Here is a 16,829-nt window from a genome sequence, read left to right as displayed (position 1 = left end):
GCCGTGTCAGCTATTATTCACATGTGAATAAATCAGTCATACCATTCTGTGGCCAGATGTTCATGAACACACCCACACACACTGTCCTGCACCCCCTAAGCAGAAAGATGAAGGGTGAATACTCTCGTGTCCTAAGTACTAGGAGGCAAGTCAGCCCAAAGAGCCACCATCCACTCACTTGTTTTATCAAACACAAACACTCTGCAGCCATCAAAGCTAAGGTTAAAGGCATCCTGCAAAAAGAAGGGTCAAGTCTAGTTTCCATGCCAAATACACTCAAAGGAGGCACTCGGCACAAAAGTCACATGAAAACTCACTGCTCCCCACTTCTGAGGTGCTGTGGTGGGCTGCCCTGATGGGATCAACAGCTCTCACAAACACTATGCAAGAGATGCGACACCAGCCATGGAACCTTTCAGGAAGATGCAATCAGCCTTTAAAAGATATGCATAAGGGTTGTGCTTTTGGTTGTATTTTTTAACTATATTGTGCGGTTTTGCACAATTAAAACTATTATGCTTCTTGGGATATAATGCTTAAATGCCACTTTATATCCCAAAGGGCATAAATGCATATAGTTAACATTTCACAAAGCCACACAACATAGCTACAAAACAAACCAGCGCACTTACCTTGCCCCTACAGGCTGCCTCCTGACTCCTGTGCAGGTTCCATGACTGGTGTGATGTCCCCAGCATAGTGTATGCCGGGGCATCACAAAAGAGCAGAAGTATACACTCCGAAGAGGGTTCAAGTTTCAGGACCTGACGGAGAAAAGAAATGTTTGGGGAATAAAGAATATTCTCATCCTAAATCCTGGGATTATTCAGTCCCTCTGGATGACATGGTTCCAATTCTGCAACTGCAATCCCACACCTCGGGTCCCCACTCCAGACTTACCTTCAACTGTGGCACAAACCTTAGCAAGCCTCAAGTGATAATCAGGAAAACAAACTATTCCTATATAGATTTTACTTAGCTCAAGTATCACCCCTCACTGTACTGAAGCTTAACTAAATGAGAAGCAAACTGGAGCTTTGGCTCCGCAAAGATGTAAAGGGAATCATAAAAACCAAAACACAACCGAATTGAGAAGCACTCTGAAAACTCATCTGGTGCAACTCCCCTATTCTGCTGATGGAACTGAAAACTGAGAGATTAAAGTGACTTGCCAAGGTCACACAGCCAGGCAATGGCCATCAAGATCAAAACATAAATATCCACACTCCAAACTCAGCTATTTCAGCTGTTGTGACAGGCTTCAGCGAGGTCTTCACAAGAGAGACCTTCAGTTTTATCAAACCTTCAGCTTGGTTTCAGGTCAACTTAGATATCTGTATTTAAATGGGAGACATATCAAAATGTATGATGACTGAATACGCGAGGCATAAATAGTGACGTATCCGTCACGGCCCTGCCCAGTGGGCAGATGAACACCTTGCAAAGAGGAAGAGTGGGCCCTACATTTAAGGCCCTTTGAACCTACTGGGGCCTTGTGTTGAGCAGAGTAAAGATATCCCTACCCAACAAAAAACTGGTTCCGTGACCTCTCACCCAGTGTCAACTGGGTAAATATTCCAAAGTCCAAATTTTACACATTTTAAGTGGCTCTGTCATTACACTTATTTAGCTCAAATCACAGAAAGAGAATTGAAAACTAAATCAAGCCTTTAAAAAAGCAATTTAGTATAATGCATATATTAAAAGAATTAAGAGTTCTACTTGTCAATTTGGCTCACTGTGGTATCACTCAAGAAAAGTAAGTTTTAGAGTATGATTCCATTTTTTAAAAAAAGCAGAAATCTCAGGGGGTTTGGGTGGCTCAGTCACTTAAGCATCAGACTTCGGCTCAGGTCATGGCCTCACAATTCGTGAGTTTGAGCCCCGCATCAAACTGTTAGTGCAGAGCCTGCTTTGGAGGATCCTCTGTTCCCCCCATCTCTTTGACCCTCCCCCACTCACTCTCTCAAAGAGGAACATTTACAATAAATAATATAAAAAATAAATAAAGCAAAAATCTTAACTTTTCACATGTTTGTGATCCTATGAGCAAAGCGAAAGGTATAGGAATGCACCACACTTCCAACGGTGGTTAGCTATAAAAGACTAATAAAACCAATTCTAACAAAAAAGGCTAAATACTAATGAAATAATAACTAAATGAAAATGTAAGATATAACATTGTCTGTAACAACCTGGGAAATAAAATAAAGATTATGTACAAAGACAATGGCTACAAAGATAAAAAGTTAGTTTCATTAATATCAAAATTATGGTCAATTTTTATCATAATATCTGTAGTTCTGTTTTTATTAAAAAAAATTTTTTTAACGTTATTTATTATTGAGAGACAGAGCAAGACAGAGCATGAGCATGGGAGGGGCAGAGAGACCAGGAGACATGGAATCTGAAGCAGGCTCCAGGCTCTGAGCTGTCAGCACAGAGCCCGACGTGGGGCTTGAACCCACCAACTGTGAGATCATGACCTGAGCCGAAGTCGGGCGCCCAACTGACTAAGCCACCCAGGTGCCCCATGTAGTTTTTTTTTTTTATTTTTGCAACAAGATGGAAAAAAGAAACAGATTACATTTGCCAAATTTTCAAAATGATAAATACACAAATTTGTAAAAAGTTGTTAATAAAGCATATGTAATATCAATACATGCCAATTAAAGAAAACTTGGGAAATTCAGAAAAGTAAAAGAGGAAACCATTAGCTCATTTATCAAAAAATTAAAATAAAAAAACTGGCTACAATTCTGGTATATTAAAAAAAAAAAAAAAACTCTTTCAAACAGTGCGGATTTTAATACTGTTGTTGTTAATTAATTCTAACAAATAATCTTAGCGAAGACCAGGCCTGATTCACCCTTCACATTCACTCCAATCTGCCAGCACATTCAATTCTGCTCGTGGTCTGTGTCATGCACACACTCCGCCCAGCTGCAGAGGCATGGCGGCTGGGCTCTGCTGGCTTTCCCCAACCAAGCCTGCTCAGCACTCCCAGCACTACTGCAGGCTGAACATCAGAGTCCCTCTGTAGAGATGTCTCTTCTGACAGCCTCTTGCAGGATGCGGATATTCTGCTAAAAACAGAAACTATGGTGCCTTTACCTTTAGGCCCGAGAAATATTACCCTTAGAAACTAGATTCTAACTTCATATCCCAGGACCAAACCATAAAGGAAATGAGCGGTTTCATCTGGAGGCTGGACCACTTCTTAAAGGCTTTCTAAAGCCTATGGAATATTTATGTTTAATCAAAGGGAAAGTAACCAAATGTAAAGTAAAATGTAAACTGTAAAATGTTAGGATGGCAGTCCCAAAAAGCAGGTGGGAAGTGAAACAAAGAGAAACAAACAGTTAAGTAAAAGGAGATTAAAGTAATTTACCTATATAGATATAGGTATACCGTTTCCTAGAAATGGAAGAAAATAAAACTAAATTGTAAACCTGAAAATTCTATGCTTCTAGAAAAGAAACTGGGATGTACTTATTTTCTCTGAAGTTATGAATTAACATAATCATGGGCAATAAAATATGACAGATTTCAAATACTGAATTCCCAAAGCAAATAAATATTTCTAGACAAAGCTGAGGCAGACAAGCATCTCTTCCAAGTCCTAAAACTTCCTTTTTCAAAAGATTTTATTTTAAAGCAATCTCCACAACCAGCATGGGGCTCAAACTTACAACCCTGAGATCAAGAGTCACATGTTCTACCAACTGAGCCAGCCAAGTACACCTTAAAACTTCTTTTTGGTAAGACAAGTCCCTATGGAGTAAAAGACCTTATTTTCTTTCTCTGTAGATACTGAAAACACTATAGTAACATTCACACTTGACACAATGGCCAGCTCTTTCAGTAGTACCAACTCCATATGGGGCCAGCACATACAGAAAGACAATGTGGATTCTGGATCCTTCCAATGTCATTTAACTCCCACTTTACATTGGTCATAGTCTGTCAAATCCCCCAGACATCTCCCCCACCAAAAGAGGCAGCAGGGACACAAAACCACACAAAAATAGTTACAGGAATAAGTGAATGAAATTTTTATTTGTTAAGACTTAACTTCTGTAAGGACGTGGTTCTGAAAGAGAGGAGAAAATTGTGTAGTAGCTGGAAGAGAAAGTGGGGCCAAGGAAAGAGTTGTTTTTTGGTTTTTGTTTTTGTTTTTTGAAGATGAGAGGAACTTGAGCTAAATGGGTAGATCCAATAGAAAGGGAGAAGCTGAAAAAAAGAGCATAGAAATGAAAGACACAGGTCCTTAAGAGGACATCTGGAAATGTCTGGAAGCATCTCTTAGTTGTTCCAAAGACTGGAAGGCACTATCAGCTTACAGTACGTGGGAACAGGTATGCTACACAATGCATTATAATAAAGAATTTTCCTACTCTAAATGCCAACAGCATCCCATGCTCCTCCAACCCAGTCACATAAATGTTTGTTATGTTTAAAATTAACAAATTTTAACTGATTAAATTACACAGCAACCCAAATATGAAGTGGGTTGCACCAAAAGAGATAAAAATAGTTTCTCAAGCCTCTCAATATTTTGTTTTACAAGGTAATATATTACCTCCTTATTCCATGATTTTTTACATTATTTCAAACTAAATAATTAATAGAGAATTTTAACACATTCTAATACATAAAAGTACAATATTCATTTGTATTCTGATAATATGAAAAAGCATACACAAAGATATCAGGTAAAAATTAAAATACATACAATCACAGTCAAAACACTAAGTCCCTGAATTGTGAATTCTTAGTGAGCAAAATAATTTTCCCATGTATACTGTATTACTGCTGTAAACATATATGCACAATTAAGCGAATATAAAGTGAGCAAAATATTACTGTGGACTCACCTTGGTTAGCATTTGCACCCTGAGGCAAAGCATTGGTTAAGTTGGGTAATTCACTGCCATGATTTCCATCTTCCCATGGACAGACATCAACACTGTTCCACTTTTTCAGCTGTTTTAGCCAACTGGCTTTCTGTTCCAACTTGCAGTGGGGGTTTAAAACTATGCACATCCACAGAGCACCTAATTTAAAGGGAGAGAGGGAAGTAAATTTCAAATATCATAAAAATTTCCAATTCTAAAACCTAATGATACATTTTAAACCCTTTCAGAATGGACCTAGGTCTGCCATTTTTATAACTCCATTCTCTCCTTAATCTAAGCCACAAATCTCATATAGAGTTTAATGGAAAGAAGGTCAACAGGCCCAAATTTGAACCAAAGATCCAAACATGGTTACATATAAAGATGAAAGATATTTCAAATGCTAATTGTATCACCTTCCTATTTGTGTCACATTTTGGACAAAAAAGACAAAAAAGAAGTAAAGTCCAACTTACCACTTTAGTCTACAAACATTTTATATATGGATGCTGTAACAAAGCACTCTAAATGCTTCTTCCATGCAAAAATTAAATTTACTTCTAAATTTACCTTTTTACAATAAAATCATAAAGGTACTATAATGGACACAAATAAATAATTTCCTAGTTTTATAAGCTTTCCAAACTTAATGATGTTTTTAAATTAGAATGCATATCAATTGATATGCATATGTATATTTCAACAGATGTTTTAAAAATAAAATTCACTTAAACATACTTCCCCCTAAATGATTTCACCAGAAATTAATCTTATTATATATATTTTTTAATGTTTGCTTATTTTTGAGAGCGACACAGAGTGTGAGCAGGGGAGGGGCAGAGAGAGAGACACACAGAATCAGAAGCAGGCTCCAGGCTCCGAGCCATCAGCACAGAGCTAGACGCAGGGCTTGAACCCACGAGCCGTGAGGTCATGACCCGAGTCAAAGTCAGAGGCTTAACCGAATGAGCCACCCAGGCGCTTCAAAAACTAATCTTACTATAAATGAAATCACTAAATTTGTCTTTATGTGAATGAAATCATTAAACATTAATCAAAATTTCACTTGTTTTTCAAAGGAAAAACCATAATGAATTTATTTTTTCAAATGATTTAAGTTTATTTATTTTTGAGAGAGAGCACATATGAACAGGAGAGGCACAGAGAGAGAGGGAGAGAGAGAATCAGGCTCTTAGCATAGAGCCTGATGCAGGGCTCAATCTAACAAACTGTGAGCCAAAATCAAGAGTCAGATGCTTAACCTATTGAGCCACCCAGGCACCCTGCCATAATGAGTTTAGAATGCATAACTCATAACTTGAATAGCTAATTAGGTAGCTAATTCAAACAAATACTTCAGAAGTTCTAAAACTACAAGTTTTACTTTACTAATTTCAAAACAAGACAGATTCTAGTACTTCAAACTCATTCACAATACTTTTTCTTTTAAAGGTACGTGTGTAGGGCGCCTGGGTGGCTCAGTTGGTTGAGCATCCGACTTCAGATCAGGTCATGATCTCGCAGTCTGGTCCATGGGTTTGAGCCCTGCTCAGGCTCTGTGCTGACAGCTCAGAGCCTGGAGCCTACTTCGGATTCTGGATCTCCCTCTCTCTCTGCCCCTCCCCTGCTGATGTTGTCTCTCTCTCTCTCTCTTTCTCAAAAATAAACATTTAAAAAAAAAGAAAGGTACATGTATCTATGTGTATTTTAATCAACTGTGTTAGCCAAGTAAATAATAAAGGTAGAAACAACCACTGTTTGTTTTGTTTGTCCAAAAGAGATGTTTTACATTCTTTCACATATAAAATTAACAAGATTCCCAAATGTACATCAACAGATAAATGGATAAGATGTGATGTGTGTATACACACACACACACACCCGAGGAATATTATTCACCCATAAAAAAAACAATGAAATCTTGCCATTTGCAGCAACATATATGGAGATGGAGAATATAAATGCTAAGTGAAATAAATCAGTCAGAGAAAGACAAATATTGTATGATTTCACTCATATGTGAAATTTAAGAAACAAAACAAATGAACAAAAGCAGGGGAAGGAAGGAAGGAAGGAAGGAAGGAAGGAAGGAAGGAAGGAAGGAAGAGAGAAACCAAGAAATAAGACTCTTAACTATAAAGAACAAACTGATGGTTACCAGAGAGAAGGTGGGTGGAGATATGGGTGAAACAGGTGATGGGGACTGGAGAGTACACTTATGATGAGCACTGAGTAATGTACAGAACTGGTGAATCACTATATTGTACACCTGAAACTAACATAACAGTGTATGTTGACTATATTGGAATTAAAATTAAAAACTTAATAAAATTAGCAAGCTTCTTCAATTATAGAATCTGATATTTTAAATATCAAACAATTTTTACCACAGAAAATTAAAATTGCCACAACTGATTATTTAAGCCAGAAGTATTTAAAAATTACATTCCTATATTTTAAAATGCCAATTAAAAACAAAATGTGATCAGTTAAAATGGAATAAACCCGGGGCGCCTGGGTGGCTCAGTCGGTTGAGCGTCCGACTTCAGCCCAGGTCATGATCTCACGGTCCGTGGGTTCGAGCCCCGCATCGGGCTCTGTGCTGACAGCTCGGAGCCCGGAGCCTGTTTCAGATTCTGTGTCTCCCTCTCTCTCTGACCCTCCCCTGTTCATGCTCTGTCTCTCTCTGTCTCAAAAATAAATAAACATTAAAAAAAATTTTTTTAAATAAAAAAATAAATAAAAATAAAAATAAATTAAAAAAATAAAATGGAATAAACCCACTATTGCTTATCTCTCTCCAAAAGTACAAAAAGCAGCACCTTGAGGGCTCTAAAAAGTAAATAAACAAGTAGATTGGAGAAATAAAACTTTAAGAAATAAGCCATGTGAGGCTGATTTCATATTACTTTTTTCCCCCTCTTTTGTCTCCTGGGTTGGCAGAAAATTAGTCCCATTTTGGGAACTTTGTAGAGGGCACATTCAGCAAAAAAGGAAAATATCATCTAGTTGGTGAGAGAACTGGGAAAAGGGGACCCTCCTCACAATCAGGAGCTGAAGAGGGAGACCCCTAAAAACTATATACCAACAGGCCCAAGTCCTATGTACTGGACAGACCGCAAGCAACAGAGACAAGGCTTTGAAAACTTTACTGATAATGTCATCCAAAGAAGGTAAAACAAAACTTATGGCCTGAATCTACCCTGATTGTTGACTGTATGCTTTAAAAAACAAAAACAAAACAAAAACAAAAACAAATTCTCCAGAGGATTTTAAGAAGACTCAGATTTTCACAACACAATATTCAAAACGTCCAGGATCCAAAATTACTTGGCTTACAAAGAAACAGGGAAATGTGATCAATTCTCAAGGGAAAAAACAATCAACAGTGACAACCAAGATAAACCATATGTGAGAATGATCAGAGACTTTACAGTAACTATATAACTATGCTCCATGAGAAGGTAAACACTATTAAATGAGTAAAAGACAAACTATAAAAAAGAACTAAATGGGAATTTTAGAACTGAAAAAAAAATATCTGAAATAAAAAATTCACTAGATAGGATCAATGGCAGGATGGATACGGCAGTGGGAAAAGTTAGTGAATGTGAAAATAGAAATGATCTCATCTGAAGAACAGAGAAAATCAGAAGAAAATGAACCAAACCTTAAAGACAAGTGGGAAAACATAAAAATGTGTAATATTTGTATTACTGGAGTCCCAGAAGATGAGACATAGATACAGAAAACTGTGGAAGAAAAGCAGAAGGAACAAGGAATAAAAACAGAAAGGATAAAGAGACTTAAATTCAACTACATCAATAATTACATTAAATGTAAATGGTCTAAACATACAAATTAAAAGAGATGGTAAATTCAGATTAAAAAGACCCAACTCTACGCTATGTACAAGAAAGATACTTTAAATAGAATGACATAGATTAAATGGTAAAAGATATACTGCGTAAAACTTTCAAAATAAAGCTTAAGGGGCCATATTAATATCAGACAAAGTAGACTTCAGAACAAGGAATAGTTACATCAAGGATAAAGTGAGATGTAGAATAAAAGGGTCAGTTCTCCAAAAACAATGAGAATCCTAAATGAGTAAGCTAAACCCAACATGAAGACTTCAAAATACATGAAGCAAAAATCAACAGAGCTTAAAGGAGAAATAGACAAAGTCACAACTATATTTAGAGGCTTTAACACTCCTTTTTCAATAACTAATAAGACAAGCAGACAGAAAATTAATAAGGATGAAGAATACCAACATTATCAACCAATTTAACCTCACTGACATTTATAGCAAACTCTACCTACCATTAATAGGAAAAACAAAACATTACTTTTTTTAAATGCACAAAGAACATTCACCAAGACAGTCCATATTCTATGCCATAAAACAAACTTTGACAAATTTGAAAGAAGTGAAATCATACGAAGTATACTCTCTGATGTAAAAGAATTAAACTAGAAATCAGTAACAGGAAGATATTTGGAAAATTCCCAAATATCTGGGAACTAAACAACACTTATAAATAACTCATGAGTAAAAGAGGAAGTTACAAGAAAACTCAAAAAATATTCTGTAATGAATGAAAATACAAATAAAATATATCAAAATTTGTGATGTATACCTGAAAACAGTTTACAGGGAAATTTACAGGGTTAAATACTTACCCTGGAAAAAAGAAAGGATTCAAAGCAATAATCTAAAATTTTGTTTCTGTTTATTTTTAAGAGAGAGAGAGAGAGACAGAGCACAAGCAGGGAAGGGGCAGAGAGAGAGGGAGACACACAATCAGAAGCAGGTTCCAGGCTCTGACCTATCAGCACAGAGCCCGATGCAGGGCCTGAACCCATGAACTGGGAGATGAGGACCTGAGCCAAAGTCTGATGCTCAACTGACTGAGCCACCCAGGCACCCAAAGCAATAACCTAAATATCCACCTTAAGAAAATGAGAACGCAAAAGCCAGCAAGCATAAGGAAGGAAATAACATCAGAAACCAATTAAATTGAAACCTGCACCCCCTCAATTCAGTGAAACCAAAAGCTGCTTCTTTAAAAAATAATAATAAAATCAGGGGCACCTGGTAGCTCAGTCGGTTAAGGATCCGACTTCAACTTGGGTCATGATCTCAGAGTTTCTTGAGTTCAAGCCCCATGTCGGGCCCTGTGCTGACAGCTCAGAGCATGGAGCCTGCTTCAGCTTCTGTCTCTCTCTCTTTCTCTCTCTGCCCCTCCCCCACTTGTGCCCCCCCCTCAAAAACAAGTAAAATGTAAAAAATAAAAAAAAAAAAATTAAAGGCTTATAATGGAATTCTATGAACAACTTTATGCCTATGAATTCTACTACTTAGATAAAAAAAAAATTCCCCGAAACTCACAAACTACCAAAGTTCATCACTCAACAAGTAACAACCTGAATAGTAATAAATTAAAGAAATCAAATCTGCAATTCAGTCTTTAATAATGTAGGTTCAGAGGTTTCCTTGGAAAATTATACCAAATATATTTAAGAAAGAATCCCAATTCTACACAATATCTTCCTGAAAACATAGAAGGGAATGGTCTCCAACTCATTTTAAGAGCCCAGCATTACTCTGATATCAAAACCAGACAAAAATATAAGTAAATACAATTACAGATGAATATCCCTCATGAACACAGAAGTAAACATCTCAACAAAATACTAGAAAGTCTAATTAAGAAATATACAAGAAGGAAAATAAACCACAACCAAGTATCATTTATCCCAGGAATGCAAGGTTGATTTAACATTAAAATTCAATCAGCACAACTCACTATATTAACAAAGGGGAAAAAAAAAGACCATCTCCAACAGATGTAGATAAAGTAATTTTTCCCAACAGAAGAAGCAACTGACAAAATTCAACATTCCTTCATAATAAATAAACCTCTCAACAAAATAGGAAAAGAAGATAATCAGATAAAGGCATGTGTGAAAGAAATGCTACACGAACATCATAATGGCAAAAGACTGAATATTTTTCCTGAGATCAAAATAAGGGGAAGATGTATCTCTTCCATCTCCTGTTCAGCATTACACTGGAAATTTCAGCAAACCCAAAAAAGCAAGAAAAGGAAATTAACTGCATAGATACAAAAGGAAAAAAATTAAACAATTTCTATTTGCAGACAAGTGACCTACAAAAATGCTCCTAGAACTAATAAGTAAGTTTACCAAAGGTCATGACACAAATTCAAAGCAAAAAGCAAACAAACCCCCCCAAAAAATTGGGGTGCCTGGGTGGCTCAGTCAGTTGAGTGTCTGCCTCAAGATTTTGGCTCAGGTCATGATCCCAGTGAATGGAATCGAGTCCCACTATGGGCTCTGTGCTGAGCATGACAACTGCTTGAGACTCTCTCTACTGTTCTACCTTTCTCCCTGTTCATGCTCTCTCTCTCTCTCTGTAAATAAAACACACACACACACACACACACACAAACCAACTGTAAATCTATATGCTAAAACTGAAAAATTACAGTTAAAAATTTAACCAAAAAATTACCATTTGTATTAGTACCCAAAAAACCATGATACTTAGTTATAAATCTTATAAAACGTGCAGAGTCTCTATGCTAAAAGCAAAATATTGACAAAATAGGTTAATCTTAAAAAGCAGAAAGTTTACTATGTTCATAGATTAGAAACCTTAACAATGTTAAGATGTCAATTCTCTCCACACTGATCTATATACTCAACACAACCCCACTCAAAAGCCAAGCAGGTGTTTGTGTACATGATGGACACAAGAACAGATACTGAATCACCAAAGCAATTTTGAAGGACAAAGTGGAAAGACTTATAGTAGCTAATTTTGAGACTTCCTATACTTACAGTAATCAAGACAATGCACAATTGGTAAAACACACAGATCAATGGTACAGATTAAAAAGCTCATAAACAGACCTACACAAATATGGTCAATTGGAGGTTCAAAGTCAATTCAGTAGAGAAAAGATAAACATTTTCTTTTGTAAAAAAAATTTTTTTAACGTTTATTTATTTTTGAGACAGAGAGAGACAGAGCATGAATGGGGGAGGGGCAGAGAGACAGGGAGACACAGAATTGGAAGCAGGCTCCAGGCTCCGAGCCATCAGCCCAGAGCCCGACACGGGGCTCGAACTCACGGACCGCGAGATTGTGACCTGAGTCGAAGTCGGATGCTCAACCGACTGAGCCACCAGGCGCCCCAAGATAAACGTTTTCAACACCTGGTGCGACAATTAGATATTCTTGTGAAAAAAGTGAACTTAAATCCATACCAAAAACTTCATTAAAGGATTGGTTCAATTAAATTTTTAAAAACTCAAAATAGATCATAGGCCTAAATATAAAACCTTACCATAAAACTTGGAGGAGGGGGAGAAAACTCTTATGATCTTGGGTGAGACAAAGATAAAGTTGACCCAATATCAAAAGCAAGATCCATAAAAAGGATGAAATTGAGAAAGCAAACATCAAAATTAAAACCTTTTCCTCTACGAAAGATACTCTTCAGAGAATGAAAAGGTAAGTCACAGACTGAGAGAAAATATGTGCAGATCATACATTTGAGAGAGGATTTGCATCCAGAATATGTAAAAGTCCTCACAAAACTCATCAAGAAAGTGAACGACCCTATAAAAGTGACAAAAAATTTGGAAAGACACTTCATCAAGTAAGATCTACAGAACCATATAATGTGTATAATGGGATGTTGCAGATGAAATAAAATATAATAGCAAACTGCAGATGAAAATGTGCTCAACATCATCACTCATTAGGAAAGTATAAATTAAAACCATACCACTATACACCTATTAAAATAAAATCAGAAAAAAGAAATTTAGAACTTGACAATGCCAAGTGCTAGTAAAGTGTGGAGCAACTGGAATGCTCAAAGGGTGCAAAATGATAGAACCACTCTGGAAACTAGCTCAGCAGTTTCTCATGAAGTGAAACATATTATTTAATTACCTCATAACCCAGTAATCCACCTCTAGGAATTTGCCCAAGGAAACTGAAAATTTATGTTCATAAAAAAACTTATACAGGAGGGGCGCCTGGGTGGCTCAGTCGGTTAGGCGTCCGACTTCAGCCCAGGTCATGATCTCATGGTCCGTGAGTTCGAGCCCCGTGTCAGGCTCTGTGCTAACAGCTCAGAGCCTGGATCCTGTTTCAGATTCTGTGTCTCCCTCTCTCTCTGCCCCTCCCCTGCTCATGCTCTGTCTCTGTCTGTCTCAAAAATAAATAAACATTAAAAAAATTAAAAAAAAAAAAAAACTTACACAGGAATGTTTACAACAGCTTTGTTCATAAGTGCAGCAGGTTGGAAGCAACCTAAATGGCTTTCAACAGGTGAATGGGTAAACAAACTGGTGCATTCATAAACCGATTACTACTCAGCAATAAGAAACAAACCCTTGACATACAGCAATAAGAAACAAACCCTTGACATACACATAACATCTCAAATGCATTATGCTACATGAAGGAAGCCAGAATGAAAAAGACGTGTGTGTGTACCCTCTTTACTATTTAATTTATATGACATATTAGAAAAGGTAAAACTAAAAGAAGTGAGAATAAATCACCAATGAAAGGGACAGTCAATGATGGAAAGGACACATGGGGACAGTGTGAGGGAATTTTTGGAGATGATATAACCATTTCATATCTTGACTGTGGTCATTGTTACAGAAGATGCCATTTGTCCAAACTCAAAACTGTACATCAAAAAATTCAGATGTATGTATTTTTTTTAATAATTGTAATAGACATTTATTTAAAAGTAATACATTTGCAGTCCAGCATTCTAAATTGTACATTTCAGGTTTAACCAACTTCGTAACAATACTCTGAGGACAGCTGCAACCATAGATTCCAACTACATGATTCTTTCTTTACCCATTTTTCTCTCTCTTCCTTCCTGAATAACCTCTTTCAGATACGGTTTGGAGTAGAACCTATCCTCCTCTTTTGTCTACTGCTCTTTATGCAAAATCTATTGCCTCATGGTCAGGCACAGTGCTCCCTTAATGTGAATCATCCTGTCATTATAAAGGTTCCCAGGAAGCTTTCTTATGCTTGTTTTCCACTATCATTCTCACATACTGTATCATCTTGCAATAACCCCGGCTTACTGAACCCTGCAGCACTGTAATACCATTTTCAAATATCCCTAAACCACCAGCTTGATGCTGCAATGGCAGGCCTACTCTCCATGATGACCCAAGACCTTAAGTATAGGTGTCTGTATTTTTATAGTAAGTACTTGCAGTATATATTTTACAGTAAGAATTTTACTACATGTAAACTACAAAGTAAACTGCTGCTACATAATATCTGTACCAAACAATACTGTCTACTGGTACTCCAAGGATTTAAGTATGAGGGCACTCTAAGCAGGAATCCTCTAATGAGCCAATGGACATTGCAAAAATCACTACCTTATTAATTCTATGCCTTTCCCAGAAAGGGAAACAGGACAATCAGCTTCAAATGAAACATGGCCACCCAGCTTCAAATGAAACATGTCACAAAGCAAGGGACAAATCAAAATGGTATCTAAAGAACCTGTTAAGTTGCAGCCTTTTCCAATGAACTCCACTGGAAAATAAGATACAACTTTACCAGGTTTTAGGCTGTGGACCCTAGCAACACAAAAAAAGTTACATTTAAGTAATTAAATAAAAGCTATATACTGGATCAAAAATTTCCATTAATATTTATTAGGGTACAATGAACTAAAAAAATTTCCAAATCATCAAATGACCTTTAGAAAAAATAAAATCAATATTCAATGGGTAATGCTTAAAAATTAAGAATCTTCTAAGGTTTTCTTCCAAGACGTTTTTATCTTATAATTCTCCTAATCTTAAATAGACATTAGACGAAACTAAAATCAAGAAGTTGCCCTGAAAGATGCGCCATGACTAGTATAGTTTCATTATCAGGTTGTTAGTGTATTAACAAGGTTGTGTGTAAAAGGGCAACTAAGTAAATTACTGTTGACAAATAATGTGATGTAAATGTGTTTCTAAAATTAGTGCTTTGTCTTTAATGTGTTCACTATAGTTCAGAATTCTGTATTTCAGTCCATAACTTGTAAACTGTAATTTATTCTGAAAATCAGCATGAAACATGCACCCCCAAGCCAACTAAAAGCTGGGCTAGAGCTAACTTTAAATTAAATGTAGAAATTACATACCCTAAGATATATGTTACCCCAAACCCATTGTTTCCACATAAACATAACACAAGGTTTTAAAAACAGAATAACCAAATTTATTATCAAGCAATAGTTCTTTCGAAATAACTCAAAATTAGAAAAACATTAACTGATACATATAGTGCTGAAGGCCTGACTTGCTTATGAAGGAGTTGATAATTTGACAGAACAGCGAGTTTCACCTTCACCTACGGAGAAGTCACAGTCTATAAGAAGATAACATGATTTTGATGACATAACACTACTTTTCTTTAAAAATGTCCTTTTGAGGTGCCCTTGGCTGGCTCACTTGGTAGAGCATGCAACTCTTGATCTCGGGGTCTTAGGTTCGAACCCCATATTGGGTGTAGAGATTACTTAAAAATAAAACCTTTAATTAAAAAAATTGATTTTAATGTTCTTTTGGGGCACCTGGGTGGCTCAGTCAGTTGAGTGTCCTGACTCTTGATTTCAGCTCAGTCATGATCCCAGGGTCATGGGATTGAGCCCTGTGTCAGGTTCTGTGCTGAGCATGGAGCCTGCTTAAGATATTCTCTCTTACTCTCTCTCTCTAATAAAAAAAAATTTTTAAGTGTTCTTTCTAAGAAATAGAAGAATACCAAAGATAACTTTAATTAAATAATCATTATCATTGATCCTCGCCATTTCTTGGATGTCTACTATGTGCTACAGGCACCATATATGGGGCTTTAAAAACATTTTCTCATTAACTTATAACTCTAATATTCGATTCCCACTTTAAAGAAAAATAAAACTCAAATAGATTATGGTCCTTAAAAGCAAAATCCTAAATATTCTTGAAACCTTACACAACGATTTCTATGATTTGAGGAAAAAAATCCAATCTAGATTTTTGTGCTTACATTTCTCTAATGAGAAAATTTCCATTTTGCAGAATGAGAAAAAAATTTTAAAGCCAAGCCTTTATTAATTTTCCTATAACATTCTTTAATTGCTCACCTCCCCAAAAAGAGGTTTGATCCTGAAAGGATGTTCTTAATGTTCGATTCAAGTTCTGAGCTATAATAGATATGGTCTTTTATCTTAACAGTCACCACTACAAAAGCTGTAATTAGCCTTAATAACCAAATTAACCAAATTGAGTAAGTCATTCTCCAAATTTTATTAATTCAGAGTTCTACTTTGGGCATTTATCTCCTTCCCCTCAAACACATGCCCGAAACATCTGTAGTTTTAAAAATAAAGCTCTTTGATAATTAAACACTTCATTCTGTTGTCCCTCAGAAATATTAACCCTTTTAAGGACTCAACCAAAAATACAACACAGAACTCAGAACTTAGCATTTCCAGCACCTACCAGAGGACCTGACATCTATAAAGGTATTACTGGTTCTTTCACAAAGGATGCTTAATTATTTGCAATGAATTACAGTGAAAACAAATTCAATACCTTTAAATTGCTTTTCTAGCTTCAATGCCTCAAAGTGTATAAAGGCAATTATCAAGTCACTGGTGTGTACATCATTCAGTTTCTGAATTATCCACAGGACAGTTCGGCTCTAGTCTAGCTTTTTCCCACCAGCATGCTTTTACTCTTCTTTCCACGATACCACCTCATCTATACCCAAAAGATGCACTTCACCAAAAAGACGCACTATAATGTACAAGCCAAAGTAAACCAAAACTAGGAAGGCAACTCCCCTGGGAAGAGGAAAAAAAAGCA

At 36.4% G+C, this 16,829-nt stretch overlaps 1 protein-coding gene across 19 annotated transcripts in view; it reads right to left on the bottom strand.

Moving 5' to 3' along the window:
- The window catches only part of ZSWIM6 (zinc finger SWIM-type containing 6), a 196,421-nt gene that overhangs the window by 22,068 nt on the left and 157,524 nt on the right, over positions 1-16,829 (bottom strand). For all 19 annotated transcript variants that reach the window (XM_042987450.1, XM_042987556.1, XM_042987468.1 and 16 more), the window contains one exon: positions 4,878-5,057. In XM_042987450.1, coding sequence (XP_042843384.1) covers positions 4,878-5,057 — 180 coding nt within the window. The remainder of the gene's footprint in view (positions 1-4,877; positions 5,058-16,829) is intronic.

This window comes from Panthera tigris, chromosome A1, assembly GCF_018350195.1.
Source record: "Panthera tigris isolate Pti1 chromosome A1, P.tigris_Pti1_mat1.1, whole genome shotgun sequence".
Classification (NCBI taxonomy): domain Eukaryota; kingdom Metazoa; phylum Chordata; class Mammalia; order Carnivora; family Felidae; genus Panthera; species Panthera tigris.
The sequence above is the reverse complement of the archived record's forward strand: the minus strand, read 5'-3'. Positions and strand labels throughout refer to the sequence as shown.